At 41.6% G+C, this 15,332-nt stretch overlaps 5 protein-coding genes across 5 annotated transcripts; 3 read left to right on the top strand and 2 right to left on the bottom strand.

The window, feature by feature from the left end:
• Positions 1 to 17: 17 nt before the first annotated feature.
• On the bottom strand, positions 18 to 1,106 carry KQ657_000809 (uncharacterized protein; the record flags this gene model as incomplete). Its single annotated transcript, XM_043191632.1, has 1 exon — positions 18 to 1,106. The coding sequence occupies one exon, from the start codon at positions 1,104 to 1,106 to the stop codon at positions 18 to 20; it is 1,089 nt and encodes a 362-aa protein (XP_043048939.1).
• A 698-nt stretch (positions 1,107 to 1,804) lies between these two features.
• On the top strand, positions 1,805 to 3,886 carry KQ657_000810 (uncharacterized protein; the record flags this gene model as incomplete). Its single annotated transcript, XM_043191633.1, has 1 exon — positions 1,805 to 3,886. The coding sequence occupies one exon, from the start codon at positions 1,805 to 1,807 to the stop codon at positions 3,884 to 3,886; it is 2,082 nt and encodes a 693-aa protein (XP_043048940.1).
• A 1,396-nt stretch (positions 3,887 to 5,282) lies between these two features.
• Positions 5,283 to 7,313, top strand: KQ657_000811 (serine/threonine protein kinase; the record flags this gene model as incomplete). The annotated part of the gene is made up of 2 exons (XM_043191634.1): positions 5,283 to 5,288; positions 5,577 to 7,313. 2 exons carry the CDS (start codon positions 5,283 to 5,285, stop codon positions 7,311 to 7,313), a joined length of 1,743 nt encoding a protein of 580 aa, XP_043048941.1.
• Positions 7,314 to 7,611: 298 nt separating this feature from the next.
• MED14 (Med14p) lies at positions 7,612 to 11,193 on the top strand (the record flags this gene model as incomplete). The annotated part of the gene is made up of 1 exon (XM_043191635.1): positions 7,612 to 11,193. The coding sequence occupies one exon, from the start codon at positions 7,612 to 7,614 to the stop codon at positions 11,191 to 11,193; it is 3,582 nt and encodes a 1,193-aa protein (XP_043048942.1).
• A 1,263-nt stretch (positions 11,194 to 12,456) lies between these two features.
• SUT1 (Sut1p) lies at positions 12,457 to 14,679 on the bottom strand (the record flags this gene model as incomplete). Its single annotated transcript, XM_043191636.1, has 3 exons — positions 12,457 to 13,534; positions 14,457 to 14,473; positions 14,617 to 14,679. 3 exons carry the CDS (start codon positions 14,677 to 14,679, stop codon positions 12,457 to 12,459), a joined length of 1,158 nt encoding a protein of 385 aa, XP_043048943.1.
• Between the last annotated feature and the right edge of the window lie 653 nt (positions 14,680 to 15,332).

Raw genomic sequence — 15,332 nt, forward strand, 5'->3', positions numbered from 1 at the left:
ATATTACAGCCATTAAGTTAATGTAGTTTCTTAAAGTTTAGGGCGATAATCTCGGCTGGATCTTGTTCTGGTTCATCCCATGTAAACTTTTCGCCGTGAGTGAGCCAATACTCAAGCGCCATGAGTTCTTCTTCAGGGTCTTTAAGTACCATTTTCCTTTTTTGTAGCTGGTTTCGCAAAAGAAGCAGAGTACTATCCAAGACGTCCTTAGAATCCTCTGGAAGTTCTAAAATAACATCTTCATCGAGTTTGATGAGCAGCATGTTGCTGAAATGCTGTCTGATTTTCAGGTTGTGGAAGTTTCTTATGTTGATTTCATGAAGTTCTTCGAAGTGAACCACTATGCGATTGAAATACACCAATTGTGGTTGGTGGATCCATTTGTGCCACATATTGACGTAGGGTCTCCAAGTTACTCTTGACAATCCATCAAAGGTATTCGTTCTAGCAAAGGCCCAGCCTGTTGCGGATGCCATTGTAGAATACATGGCCATAGACGTCAATAGCATGTAGCCATCCAATGCCATGGCAGAAAGAATACCACATGCAATTGGCCAAGTCCCGAGCCATAATGCTAGTGTTCGTTTGAGTTTGATCTGTCGATTTGTAATGTATTCTGGTGATCCAATCGTGTCATCCACAAGTTTAATGGCATTCTCGTAGTCCTCAAGCTGAAGCAACCGTGAAAGGCCGCATCTAAGTATAAGACCTTGGGCGGCTGTGTTCTTTAGGTTGTTAGAGAAGGCACTAACACACAAATGGTATATCTGAGAGACGTCTTGCGGTTTAGGATCTGTTAGAAGATATGAGGAAACCACGTTCTGGTCGGACTTCAGCAAACCCTCTTGAAAGTTTTCATTTAGAAAGTGGTATAATTTATCTTCTATACTCCGACGGGATTGCACCAACTTCAAGTTCAAGAAACCGCAGCTTGAGTTTTGTAGCGACAATTCACTCCGATGGACCAGTTGAAGAGATCTGCATGCTCGAATGCAGTCGATCAAGTCGGCGGGGGAATTGCTCGTGTGTTTGGACATTCGAGAAGTCAACGTTTCATAATTCAATGGAGACCGGGAGAAGTTCCCCAATAGTCGAATACAACGCATACAGACGTAGACTAAGAAGTAGTAAGATATTAGACGTAGTAAGATATTAGACGTAGTAAGATACAAGACGTAAGACGACGAACTCTAATGAGCACAATAGATCTTAATATTATTTACTACAATAGATCGCTTTGTACCATTGATCTGGGTACTCATTAGCTGCCTTAACCGGTGACAATAGTGACTCGCTTATGGTTATCACTGCACTGCATACAATGACATAGGGCTTATTGCCAGTAGCAAGCCATCTGCATCCACACTCAATGTATTTGTGGTTCACGCACTACCTCATAATGTTTCTGTATTTAGGATATTTCAAAACACTAAAAGCTATACCACGGTATTAGTACCAGCACTAGTACCCATACAAAAATATCACCATAAGACAATCGACTTCAATTGAGGGCAATATAGCGGGTTGCTAAGCTTATTGTGCAGAAGTGTCGTTAGACGAAGAATAGTCGATCCTTTTTTCTCTTTGACTGATATTTTTCAACTTGATCAAAAGTGAAATTAAAACTCTTTCTCGGGTAATTTAACCAAAGACAAAACATAGACTCTTTATTTAAATTTTTGGACGGTGAGATAAAGAAAGTTATTATTACTTCAGGACAAAGCGGTATTAAATAAAATTAATCACTGTTATATTAGTATTTACTATTGTGATTTAAAGTCGTTGAAATCTCCCTTAACTCAACATGAACAATTCAGAAACTTCCAGTGTGTCTTCTGATCTGGCAATACAGAATTATCCAGGCGACAGTTCGTTTATAAAACCTTCACAACCTCCACAGCTGCTGCTGGGTCTGCCTAATACTAATATCAAAAGAGATTCCCTTTCCGGGCTTAAACCTCCGCCTCCTCCATCTCATAAAGATCGTTACTCAGTTATTCTGAACTTATCCACTTATTCTGGAAAGGATTATAATGCAGAATTGATGACCATCAACCAAGTCAAAGGAGCAACTGTAAATATCGTTCACGCCAAAAGCTCATCTAAATTAATTCCAAAACAGTCACACGACGCAGACTATTACAAGATGCCACCTCTGGGGAAGATTTCAGATGCAGATGCTTCAGATTATTCTTCCAGCTCGATTGGTAGCAAAACAAAACTTCCTAGTGTCTCTGCTGATGCTCAAAACAAAATGAAACCCGTTTCCACTTATAAAACTGCCATTGAGGGGTCCATCCCTCCAAGATCTTCAAGACGTCCTAAGTCCGAGGTCATTCATGGCACACCCATTCTGCCGGTTAAAGAAGATAATTCCTCCCACAGATTGTCGTTGTCGGACGATTTAGAGAAGTTGATGGAAACAGCTAGTGTTATCAGTAAAGGTGAAACAAGTGACAGTAAGCAATTCATATTCAAAGATATCAAGAAAACATTCAGTCTTCCTAAAGTCAGACTGGATAAAAGGAGTTCTATTACTTCTTCAGAATTCTCGGACCATTCTCCTACAAGAGTTGCTGTCAAAAACCAATATGGTTCTCAAGAATCCAACGACTTTCCAAATTCAACTGCTGCTGCTGCTGCTGCTGCACATGGACATGGACAACCATCAGATGCAATGGCATCGGCAGAACATCATCATTCTCTGGAGTTATCTAATAAATCATGTCGTCCAATAGAGGATCCTCACACATCTGGAAGTGCAGATGATGTCAATGCCTATAGCTCTGGTACTATTACCTATGACCAACAAACGGCCATTACGTCAGCTAACCCCAGTCCACTGCATAAGCGAATGTCATCAGTCAATTCACAAACATCTTCAAACTTGAGAATGCCTCCACGGCCTCTGGCAGAAAGCATTCTTCGTGCCCGAGAAGTAAGTCATCAGTTTAGTCAGAAAAGTATTCCAGACAATGCTTCCGTGGAACAATCCGAAGATCAAGAATACAAAGAAATTGATAACGATGGATTTGCCAAGAGTATTATTGAAATAGGTGGTGGAATTGAGTCTTCTAATGATTCTAACAAAACCCAAAGTCACGATGTTAAAAATGCGAATGCTAGCACTAACCTTCTGCCTGGTAAGAAAAGACACAGCCATGTCAATAGCGTTGATTATCCGTCTGACATTTCCAGATTTGACGAAGTTGATTCTGGAGTTTATGCCAAATCACATCGTGGATATATTATCAATCCCAGTGAAGACATTTCATTGAATTCGCACGGAAGATACGATGAGGACAACAATGGCATGGTACCAATAATAGGTGCACCACTTAGAGAGAAGCCTGAGGAGGTCACAGACATCATCGACATAGAAGAACTTGAAGCTCAAGCTCACAGTAGCCAATATAGAGACGCATCCTTACACCAGCACCAAATTTACGACGATACCAAAGATCACGGTCACAGAGGAGGAGGATATCATTCTGATGGAGCCGTTGTGTCAAAGGATGCTGTTGAAGAAGATTATTACGACATTGGAGAGCCGGTGATGGTCAGAAATCAACCTGCTAGAGGTAAATCAGTACGGGAGAACACACGACGGACCAAGAGAAAGAAGAGCACGAAGCATAAGAATAAAAAGGAATTGAAACCATTCACTTATACCACGTTAGTGAGTCTATTGGAATCAATGAATGGTACTGTGATTGGAGAAGAGTTTAACCAATTGAATTTACCAATAAGAGAAAAGCAATGGATTGAAAAGATCATTGATTCTTTGAGTCGGTTAACAAGTGACATGGTTATGGATGAGAACAAGTTTGAGGCAGGGTTAACTCGATTAGAAAAGGCACATAGCGCTTTAGAAGGGTTTTTGTAATTTCTATATCTAGAATGAAACTTATTTACAAGCAATTTGTCTGAAAATAGACAAAATGGAAGCAATCGTCAATTTCTTAAGGGGTTGTCCCAATGAGGAAACGATCTGACCCTAAATAGTAAGTGGGTATACTTCTTTTGCATAAGTGTGTTCACGTTGCACCCAATTAGGCAGTATGTCCCGTTGGAAAGTTGACATCGGTAATGTGTCAAAAGTTAGCCGGCAGTTGTGGTACATGCAGTAATGCCAAGAATTATCAATATTAAGGTGACGTTTTTGGCGACTAATGTCGGCACAACACTTTATAGCCACAACCAAAATGGTAGACAATAAACCGGACACAATTGGGGGAACTGGTGTAAATAAGTAGTATACGTAAATTGAACACTGTGTTATACCAGAAATGAATACGCGATAGAATTAACACCTATCATATAGCAGAACAGTTACAAGTGATTAAAAACAGATTAAACTTAGGACGGCGCTCCCATGTCAGAGGCCTAAGTGCAATTGCAGACGATATTTCCTATATGCCATACTTGCATGTATGTTATCAACTTGAGCTTACCCATAAAATAGAGCTAATTGTTGCATCACATAAGGAAAAAGAAAACTTCCAACTGGCACGAAAACGTTCAGACATTTCCGATTCAACTTAGTAATTAAGTATAATAACGTAGAGTACGTACACACTGTGGAAAATGTGATGACCTTCTTCCCCCCACCCCACAATTCAATTACTACTGGCTTTTTGTTGAGTCATGACGCCGTACATCCCTCGATTTGCCAGCAAACGGCGTAAGTGACACAAAAACGCTTTGGTGACAGTAAATTAAAGTGTCGCCAACCAATAGGGATACTATATAGTATAGCACCAGATCGTACTTATCTACTGTCGTAAGATCTGCCAACCCAGAGATCGAGGTGTCTAAGGGGGGGGCGGGCACCCAAACGACGTTTCGGCCTCCCACCCTTATCAAAGTCTGTTGTGTCAACATTATCACCGATTCTTATCTCCAATGCCACAAACAGTAATGGGCGAGGAACGACATTTTTTTTCCCTCTCAGCCAAGCAATAAGTATAGGTACACCATTCTCATCGCCCAAGGATCTTGACAGTGTCCGAAAGCTGTTTTGTGGTTCACCACACAAATCCCCGACAAAGAAACGTGCAGAAGAGAGACATCACCAATTTTCAAACCCCCATAATTTGTCGTGGTTATCTTTCGACTACTTCTTATTCTTCTTCTCTCTTCATCTGCCTCTGTGTCTGTTCTTGTTTTATTATTACTGCCACTCGAGTTGTTATCGATATAGCCTCGGTTCACCCGATTGTAATAGTCACTATTTATTGTCTGAGGTTATATTGTCTGGTAACCCTTAGAGACCGTTATCAATGACTGTAAGACTAAGGATATCACCATCCCACTCCACCACTCAGGTCCCCCCCAATCCAGCAGTCATACCCCACGATCACCCCATACAAAGTTATCCGACATCAGTGGTCGAAGATGCGTCCCCCACCAATACAAACTTCCCCAGATTAAATGAGCCACCATCGTCAACATCACAATTATCATCAGGAACGGTGCCGGTGCCGTTCTCGAAACCGGGATACATGCTTCCAAGCGTGGACCAGCTGCTGCTGCAGCCCTTCATACACGACAAGCTCTTCATCTCGCCCAATCAGCGTCCTCCGAAGCATGAAGGCTCGCCTTCCTTGACCATAGACGTCGAGAGAGCCAACACTAAAGACAAAGACACCGCTACGAGTTCGGCCAACTCTGTACGATCGACAGTGCTACAAGACGCAGTGAGTCTCGAGCGGTCCAACTCGTCATCGTCCATCAACTTTGATAAGATCACCCAATTACCTACACCCATCATCAACAATGGTTCCTTCTGTCTATTCCCTCCACCGGAGATGTCATTGGTGACACGGCAGCGGAACAACTCGTTATCTCCACCAATGCAGTCACAGACCATCACGATCCCCAAACATCCTCATGGTAACAGCAATACCAGCAATGGAGGAGCAGTGCCCTCAGACCTCCACATGACCTCCACATCTTCTAGACCGTCACGGGTGTTCTCAGAGTACAGGCCGACACCCGTGGTACGCAAGAATAGTCTTCTTGACAACATAAATGAACGCCATTCGACCAGAGTGGCTTCCAATCCGGGTAATGCCAGCTTTTTGTCCTCGTCTCCGGCTTCGGTGCTGTCTGGAGCCACTTCGGCATCAGCGTCGACGTCCGCCTCGACGTCTTATCCAGTTGTACTGAGTGTTCCTCCAAGCATAACGGAGGGCATCTACCAAGCTCCTCGTTTGCACACGTTTTACCAGTTCATTGAAGTGTTGGGGTCTGGAAACTTCTCTAACGTGGTGTTAGCCGTAAACCCGAAAGACTCCGATGACATGGTGGTGGTGAAGATCATCTCCATCCCCGCAAACAACAAGGCGGAGATCTCCAACTTCCGATCGTTTATTAAGAGAGAATTGAATATTTTGAACCAGGTCCGACACCCGAGCATCATCACCTTATTGGACTACAATATAAATTTGTCTATAAGTTCACTGGAGATCTTGGATCCTAACTACGAAGACAGTGACACGGAATCAGATAGTCAAGACAAAATGAACACAGACATGCAGAATTTACGACAAAACTCCCAGCAGTTCATATTTCTTAATTACTGTCGGGGAGGTAACCTCTTTGAGTTTGCCAAAGATAACTACGCGTTCAACAATTTGGCATATTGGCTTGTGGTGAAACGAGCTGTAAGTGAACTAATTTTTGCCGTGGCATATTTGCATAGTTCTAAAATTGTTCATCGGGATTTGAAACTAGAGAATATTCTTCTTAATTACGAGGCCAGCCAATTGTTCAACTTTGCTCATCTCCTCAACCATCCGGAATGCACCCAGCCAATCATAGCACTCACGGACTTTGGGCTATCGAAACGCTTACAAGGTGACAATGACCAGCTCTCCACGCGATGCGGATCTCAAGACTATGTTTCTCCGGAGTTACTTATGGGACTCAAATACGACGGGAAGCTAACTGATTCATGGTCTCTTGGAGTGTTAATATATGCACTCTTAGAGAATAGACTACCATTTGATGCCCCTCCAGTGTCCAGTTCGGCTCCCAGCACCGTTTCACCCTCGGTGTTGAAGAGAAGAAGAACTAAGAATAAAGCGGCCCATAGAATCGCCATGATAGACTGGGGTTGGTTCAAAACAGAAGAATTGTTGGTGGACGATTCAGTAGACGAACAAGTGAAATCGATAGTCGTGGACTTACAATTGGTGGTGAAACGATTATTGGTTAGAAAGGAAAAGAGACCAAGATTAAATGAGTTAATAGAGGATCCAGACTTTGCTTGGTTTACTGCTTCTGTTCCTCCATCAATGTATGATTAAACCATTGGGTAATTATTTACGGTGTTAACAGCAGCTATTGGCCCACTTTCCTTATATATAAATGTTGTTTCTATTATCCCCAATCGTTGTTGGTCACCTTTATGTAATCATGACCATTGTATACTTAACTAATTATATAATCTCAACTAGTCAAAATATGAACCGCGCACGACCTGAAAAGATTAATGTCTAACGTTAAAATGGATACACCGAAACAGACTTTGCTACGTACTGTGCTTTAACTACTCACGAGCCCCAAGGCGTCATCTATCATACAGGTTTAGTTATTCATGGAAACATGAACGAAGTGCAGTCGGGAGTTGTAAAGGGTGAGTTATCCAAGAATGGTGGCAGTGGAGGGATGTCTGGTTTAACCCCACCCAAGAATCACCAGCCAGGCACTGAAGCAGAAGTAGACACCGAAGGGCACGACAGTGTTACTCAGATGAACGGAGGTCACGATCAGAACGGTACTGCCAGTGCTTCTATGGATAAGGCGGCAGTGTCCGTGTCTATGTCTGAACAGAAGAGTTGGTTTAGAAAACGACAGCCAGTAGACATTCTTCCACCGGAGATACCCCATATATCCAATAATATCATTCCCCTATCCAATGTGCTCAAGTTCAGCTCTCAAGAAGCATACAAGCAACTTACGTCGATGATTGAACGCTTGGCTGAAACGTCAGAGAATGGCGAAGACATCAATCGAAAGAGGGAGTTTTTACATTTGATCGTAGGTCTTCGAGAAGACTTTGTTAAGATCTATACGCTAGTGAAATGGGCTGTTAATGCCAAAGATATTGGTAAGTTGATCGATTTGCTTAACTGGTTTCGTCAGCAAGAGTTTTATTTCGAGTCCTTGTCTATGGGCTTGAATGAATTAAATCAATATCTGGGAGCCAAACTACCCAATTCTGATTTGGTTACCAGTTTAGAAGTTTTGATCAAGGGGAGACCACAATTACCCAGTTATAATTTTCTAAAACTTTCTTCCATTAGTCCGGAAAAGACGTTGGAAGTGTTGGAAGATTTGAACTTGATCTTGACCACCAGAATGGCATTCATAAGCGATATCCCCAAAGTATACTTACGAAATTTCGAGATTAAGGACGGAAGAATATACTTTACTGTCCCGCAACAATATCAAGTCAGTGTTACTGTGGCTAATAGTTTAATCATTGAAGACGACATCAAAGACAACCATTCATCACCGTTTTACTTTATAGATTTCCAGTTCCTTTTCGGTATAAACCCAGCAACAGGTTGCTTAGATGATAGTCGAGGTACTGTTTCCAGAATGCCCTCCAATAAACACTTGGAGACCTTGGCAAACTCCACTCTTTTATCTCTGGGATTAACAGGACTTCATGAATTGTTGCACAAGTATGCTGTCTCGTTCAAGGTTTATTTATTATCTCGACAAGTGAAGGAGATGTTAGTAGGGTCTATGAAATGGAAGGACTCGCTTCAATATAAGTTTCAACATGGACAATCGATAATTACAATCAATTATTGGTGTCAGAATTACAACTCCAGAAACTGGAAGTCTTTGGTGGAATTAGGTGTGGACAAGAATAATAAAGTTACCTTCAGATGGTTCAAGGATGAAAAATATCAACACGATCATCAGCTCATGAAGTTAGTTAAGCTCCAGCCTACTGTACCTACGGCTTCCTCTTGTTATTCAGATTCTTCTTCTTCGGCAGCTTCGACCACGGATCCAAATGAAGGTGACTCTATGAATGACGATGACTATTATGAGATCAATGTGGACTTGATAGTCACCATGATATTGAACAAGCATGCAGAACAATTAATGGGGAAGATTACTTCAATGTACAACGATATAATAAGTGGTCACGGATTACCATCTGAAGAATTTTGTACATTTATTCTGTCCCACCAAGTTTGCTTAAAACTTTCACCTTCAAAGAAGACAACTTTTGCATTGAACTCGCTCACGGGAGCATTCTATTTCATTGAACCTACGCCGTTACAGAATGAATTTATCGTTAAAATCAACTCGCCCCTCCCACAGCAAACACATAAAAGAACAGGATTCCTGATTACAGAGCATGAGATGTGTGAACATATAGTTAACCAATTGATACAATTACGGTTGGCCACATCGAACAAGGAAATCAACACCAAGTTGTCCACTACGCAATGGATTCCAAACCAATTAATAAAGTTGAACGAATACGAAACTAACAAGTTATACAACTTCTTAAGTGGTTCAAACCACAGTGAATTATTGCATCTACCCTCGGAAAAACCTTCATCTACTCGTGGATTATCTTCTTTATCCCTGTTGCAGTTTTACCGTCGGAAGAACTGGCCCTCCAGTTGGTTTTTGGTCAAACTCATTGATGGAGTAAGCTGCAGAACGTATTGGTGGGTATCGAGGATCAAATCTATTAAGGGAGAATGGAAAATACAATGGGTACAAGTGTTAATGTTTGATGAAGAAGCTTATTTAGCAGAAGGCAGCTCTAAAGAAGTAAAAAAGGTTCTTAGTCCTGCTAGTATGGGATTCGGGTTGTTCAACAGTTTGTCTACCATATGTTCCAACATGATTATCGACCATATGATTCTTGAGGAGTTGCATGCTAAGAAAATTGAGTTTGTCAAGACTAATAAAGTGGACTCGGTGCTAAGGAAATACGGCATCAATGCTCCATCAGCACAAGCATCTGATAAGAAGAATATCGATGACGATGGAGATGTCATCACAAACGAAAGTAACATCATCATATACAACAATAATAAGTTGTTACGAGTGGAGAATAGTGGTTCGTCTCTTTTCCTAAAAGTCACCTTGGTGTCTCAAAACAATTTTACGGTGATGAAGTTGAAGTTATTTGGTAACTTGAGAAACTTGCTGTTCAAAAACAGTCCAGATGAACTTAAGCAATTGAGCTTGACCATCGATGAGCAAGATAAGTACTTTGAGATCTGTGATTCCATTAACTTATCGCAAACATTGAGTGGACAATCTGAAATAGGTTCATTGGCATCAACTAATAGTAGTGGTGCTGATAGTTCTAGCCCTAGTGTTTCGCTCAATGGCACATCGTCCAGTGGTCTCTTGGATAAAATCTTTAACAACTTGAACAAATTGAATGAGTTGATCAAGATCTTGGGCCAGGTAAACAAGTATGCCATCCCCATTGTTAACAATTCCATCAACGAGATCTCGGTCAAGTTGGATGAGGAATACGTGATCAAAATCCAATTGCCCTCTAACAGGAATCGGCTGATAACCCTTGCAATTGATGGAGAGAGTGAATGTAAGGTGAATGTGGTAGATGATGAGTTGATGAAGTACTTTACACTTGTGATCTCCTATGTAAACGAGTATTTACAAGGAAGGAACCGAATGTTTGGAAGTCCGGTGGATATTCGTGGTGTGCTTATGTTTCTTTCCAGGTTTTTACTGGTGTTTAAGCTGACCATGGTTATTCGACAGGCTATCGATAAACATCGAGATCAGATCAAGTTGAGCAATGGGCTCAGCAAGTTGAGTTTTGATTTACGCATAAACAACTTGAAGCAAATGCAATTGCTATTTTTCATACGATATTCCGCTGGGGGGAAGAAGATCTTGAAGGACAAGATAGTCATCCATTTGGATTTCCGAGTCAACAAGTTCATCAATATAAAAGACAAGCAAGATCCCTTGATGCTCAAGCTTTCTATTAAGGACAACTTGAATACAAAGAACTTGAAACATAAAGAGTTGTTTGAGAATATGTTCAAGAGTCTTAGCAACGTACAGGGTGTGAGCATGTTACGCTACGACTTCCTATTGGAGCCCCAGTGTTTGTCGACTGTCTTTGAACGGATAGCACAAGTGTTTTTAAAGCACATAGATAAGTAAGGGGGTATCACATCATTATATATTAATTATCTACTGTAGTTTACATGAGATGCTAAAGTAGGAATCATGGAACCCTTTTGAAGATTCGCTTGCGGAGTTAAAAACAGAGAAACTCGTAAAACTTGGGCCATCGTAATCGCGTGAGTGAGGAGTTGGCAAAAGCCGTCACCCGGACATACTTCTCACCTCGGCGATAGGACGTACGGCTTTTGATGCACTATGGAAAAAGTTCGCTCGATTGCGGAACATACGTTTAACTCCGAATAGTCTTATTTGGCCATGCCTACGTTCAAAAGAATACATTGTACGTTGATTGAATAATGTATGGGGTGCATCAAAGGGCCAAAGCATTTGTGAGTGGTCAAGCAGCCCTTCCTTATTTACCGTGCACTTGTATGGTTCGCAATTAGGTGAAATAATGATTAAAGAATGCATTTAGCGACGTCTGGTTTATCCGAAGAGTGGCAGCAATTCACCACTCCGAATGCAGCTACATGAAACGTATGACTGATTTGTTTTGAGTAGTTTTAGCGGATGCAATAATATTCTCAGGAGCTTAGAGTAACTTGGCATATCCTCAATAATAAGTAACTCGATTTTCATTCTCCAAGTTGCATACTCTCCATCATGTTTGCTGATGAGATGATTATTCGATCTTTCCCGGCTTTGCACATCATGCCATACTGGGGCAGGATAACGCAACGCATTTCATTCGGAGTAGCCTGATACCGAGACTTGATGTTAAAGCCGAACTTATCGTCCTGCATCGGAATGAAGACTCTACAACTAGAATTTCCTAATTTTCCGCTTCCATCTCAGCTTCAGCATTCAGTTGCTTACATAATAATACTGTTGACTGCTCGCTTAAGCTCTACCGATTTGGCATGGGAGAGGGTCTGGAGGTAACGTGAAGATTGTGCTGGGATATCCATGTACCAGAATTCAGTCAATATTTTGGCAACTGGGTCCGTTGGAGCGGCAAGTGGTGGAAAAAAAGAAAAAACTAGAAATCCTTTGGGACGTTTACGGAAACGGGGGGCTGACTACGCTATACTTTTTTTTTCTCCACTTATGTCTGACTGCGTGCCCGCCTATGTTGGAGGTACAACCTCCGAGAGTCGCAAAAATACAGCCACTTAAACTACGCTTACTACGACAGACACTAGACAAAAAGAATATATTAAAATTTCTATAGCAATAATCCAAATAAACCCAAACCAAATAATTAAATCAATAAAACCTAAACAAACCTAACCCATGGCCTCATGTGAACAAACACTCGTGGCCCTTTTTAAAGCACCCATGGCACATGTTGGTTTCCTCGTTGTAGACGCACTTTACCTTACGCTTGCGACATCCCGCGCAACTAGATCTCCGGGACCCGTCGAGGGCAGGGATGGGGATAAGAACAGGGATGGGCAATGGTGACATCGTTGTAGCAGAACTTCGTGGTGCAGTAGTATTGTCTTCCTGGCTTTCAGATGCAACAGGTGAAGAATATGTAGTCATTGAGGCACTAGGACTTTGTTTCAAGGTGGTGTCCGTGTCGGAATCAACAGCACTAATTTTCCGTTTCTTACTTACCAAAAGCGAAGAACTCTTTGCAGATGTAAAGTCCGAAGCAGGTGGTCTAAAACTAGAGACAGTTTCGGAGGGTTTTTTGTGCAACATGTCTTCCTTAGTAAACCCTTTGGAGAAACAACAATCAATAGTTCTGGCTGTACAGTTTGTGCAAGGTTTGAACTTGATTAACTTGTTGTGGGAAGCAAGCAACAGATACTCTGTGTCTAATGGGATTGAAGTTACTTCCTGCTTCAAAAGAGGAGTGAAATCAACGTCATTGTAAAGAGCCGAGGTTTCAGCAGTACCTGCCATATCCTTCAACACAATGACAATGTCTGCATTACACTTGACTTTCCGTACACGACATGAGTCGCAAGAGGGTCCGAGTCTTTGACGTCTTTTAGGAGAGTTCTTGATGCTAAAGGACTTTGATTCTTTGGAAGCCACGATATTGGCGGCTTGGTTCAAGATATTAATCGTTTTAACGTGAGGTGATCCAATAGGAGAAATGGAACCTGATGATGATGCAATTGAAGCAGAACTGGTTAATGATGGAAGTGAGACGGCATCTGGGTTCTTTCCCATGGATGTCAAGTTATATTCAGTCAACTTAGCATATGAAGATGGAGGACTAATGGGACTGGCAATGTGTAGTGGAGGTAAGAGGGAAGAACCCGATTTGTGAATAGTAGGTAAAAAATGGATTGGAGGTAACACTATCGCCGACGATGCGGGAACTTTTTCCTTTTGACTGGGTGGTGTCGTCGCATGGAAGGGACTAGTGTGAAGTTGAGAAGCCGGGTGGTTTAGGCAGTAGTATACCAAGTCATTAGCACACATAGTAGAAGAATAAATATAAATTATATGTGCTGACTGTCAGGTTAAAAAAATATCGAAATATATGTATATATATATATATGTATTGATTATGTTGCAGCCTGGTCTGAACTGAGTGAGAGATAGTATTGCAGATAGTATTAAGGGAGGCAGACAGACAGACAGAAAGAACGCCAGAACAACAAAATATTAGAAACTATAAAAGGGAGCGATATAATCCGTCCTCAAAATGGAGGGGCTCATGCTTTATATATATATGAATATGTATAAATTTATGTAGTCATTTCAAGTATGGTTCAAGAGGAGTCATTATTAGGTACCGTCCGTTTCTATTGTTAATGGGGTTTATTATTGGGTTATTTTTTTTACTTTATTTTTGTATGGGATGCGCGAAAGTCCGAGGCAATTCATACTATGATACTTCCAGACACAGACATTTACACACGATCTCATGCGCTACCGTGGAAGTGGCTTACTACCAGAGTTGAAGTCAGCTGAGGATTAGCCACTCTCTTGGAACCATTCCATTCCATGTCGTAACATGACATTGATTTATACTACTATAACCTCGAGTAGTGCGGTAATAAGCTTCTGTTCATTATTTCCATACTACAACTTGTACTACTCCCCTCCCATACTTTTTAGACCGGAGCACTTTAGTGTCGGATGAAGGCGACGGATTGTCTAGTAGGTTTAAGGCATATGAGATTCCGCCATTCAAGGGAGGGGACTCGAATGACACAAACAATTGAAAAATCGACCGGGATGACTAACGAGTCATAGTGTCAATTGTCTGGATTCATGGATGGAGGGATTCCATGAGACACAAAACAATCTCATATGGAAAACCTCGGGTCACCTACGATTGTGTGGGTGTATACTGTCTCAAAAATAAACAGTACCCGCGGGTTCCGAGTCCACCCGTTGCGTCAATCGTGCTTCATTGCTATTTTGGTGCGATGTAGCTTCGGACTTTCAAGTCACCTCCACTTCTCCTTAACAGCGGCTGCATTTCCTAGTCACGTGAACGTTAGGAAAGTCTTCTTTGGCGGAATTGTGTTTGACGGTTCGGAGTTGAATTCCCATAACGCTCCCCCACCTTTTATCTGATGATGTTCTAGCCACGCTTATTCATCCAAAGTGAGCGACCCCCACTATTTCGAGGACATACGATACCGCCAGTACCGTACCGAAAATCACCATATGCTTTTATCGTCACTATTAAAACTGTAAACTACATGGATTCAATTACATCCCCCCCCGGGATTTCTGTATTGACCTTTGAGGCCCCTCTTATCAATGTCAATAAATATGCTATATCTAATATGTTAGCCGTAATAATACAAGCATGGCTCCTTGATCCCCGCTCTTTGTAATTCAAGGCGCTTTATCGGAGTGCTGTACCGCGTAATCTTTTTGTCTGGAAAATCCTCATCGCAGTCCTCTAAAGAACCGATATATCGTTTTGAAAACTAAAGTTGGACGACAAAAATTCGATACCCCTCATCTTTCACAGTCTGTTTCGACTATTGATGGTGAAATAATGTCTGTATCTTAGAAAGCGGAGTACCAATCCTATCTAATAATTGAAACAACCAGACTTTTCTACAGTTTTTGAAGCCAGGCTCCAAACACATTCTGCCTCTACAGCTCAACTATGTATGTATATGTGTATGTCTGTATGTCCGTCTGTATGTACGTTGTGAGAGCCCCCCTTATGATTCCAGACAAAGTGAAAA

The sequence above is a fragment of the Scheffersomyces spartinae genome (assembly GCF_019049425.1).
Source record: "Scheffersomyces spartinae strain ARV_011 chromosome Unknown scaffold_12, whole genome shotgun sequence".
Classification (NCBI taxonomy): domain Eukaryota; kingdom Fungi; phylum Ascomycota; class Pichiomycetes; order Serinales; family Debaryomycetaceae; genus Lizanozyma; species Lizanozyma spartinae.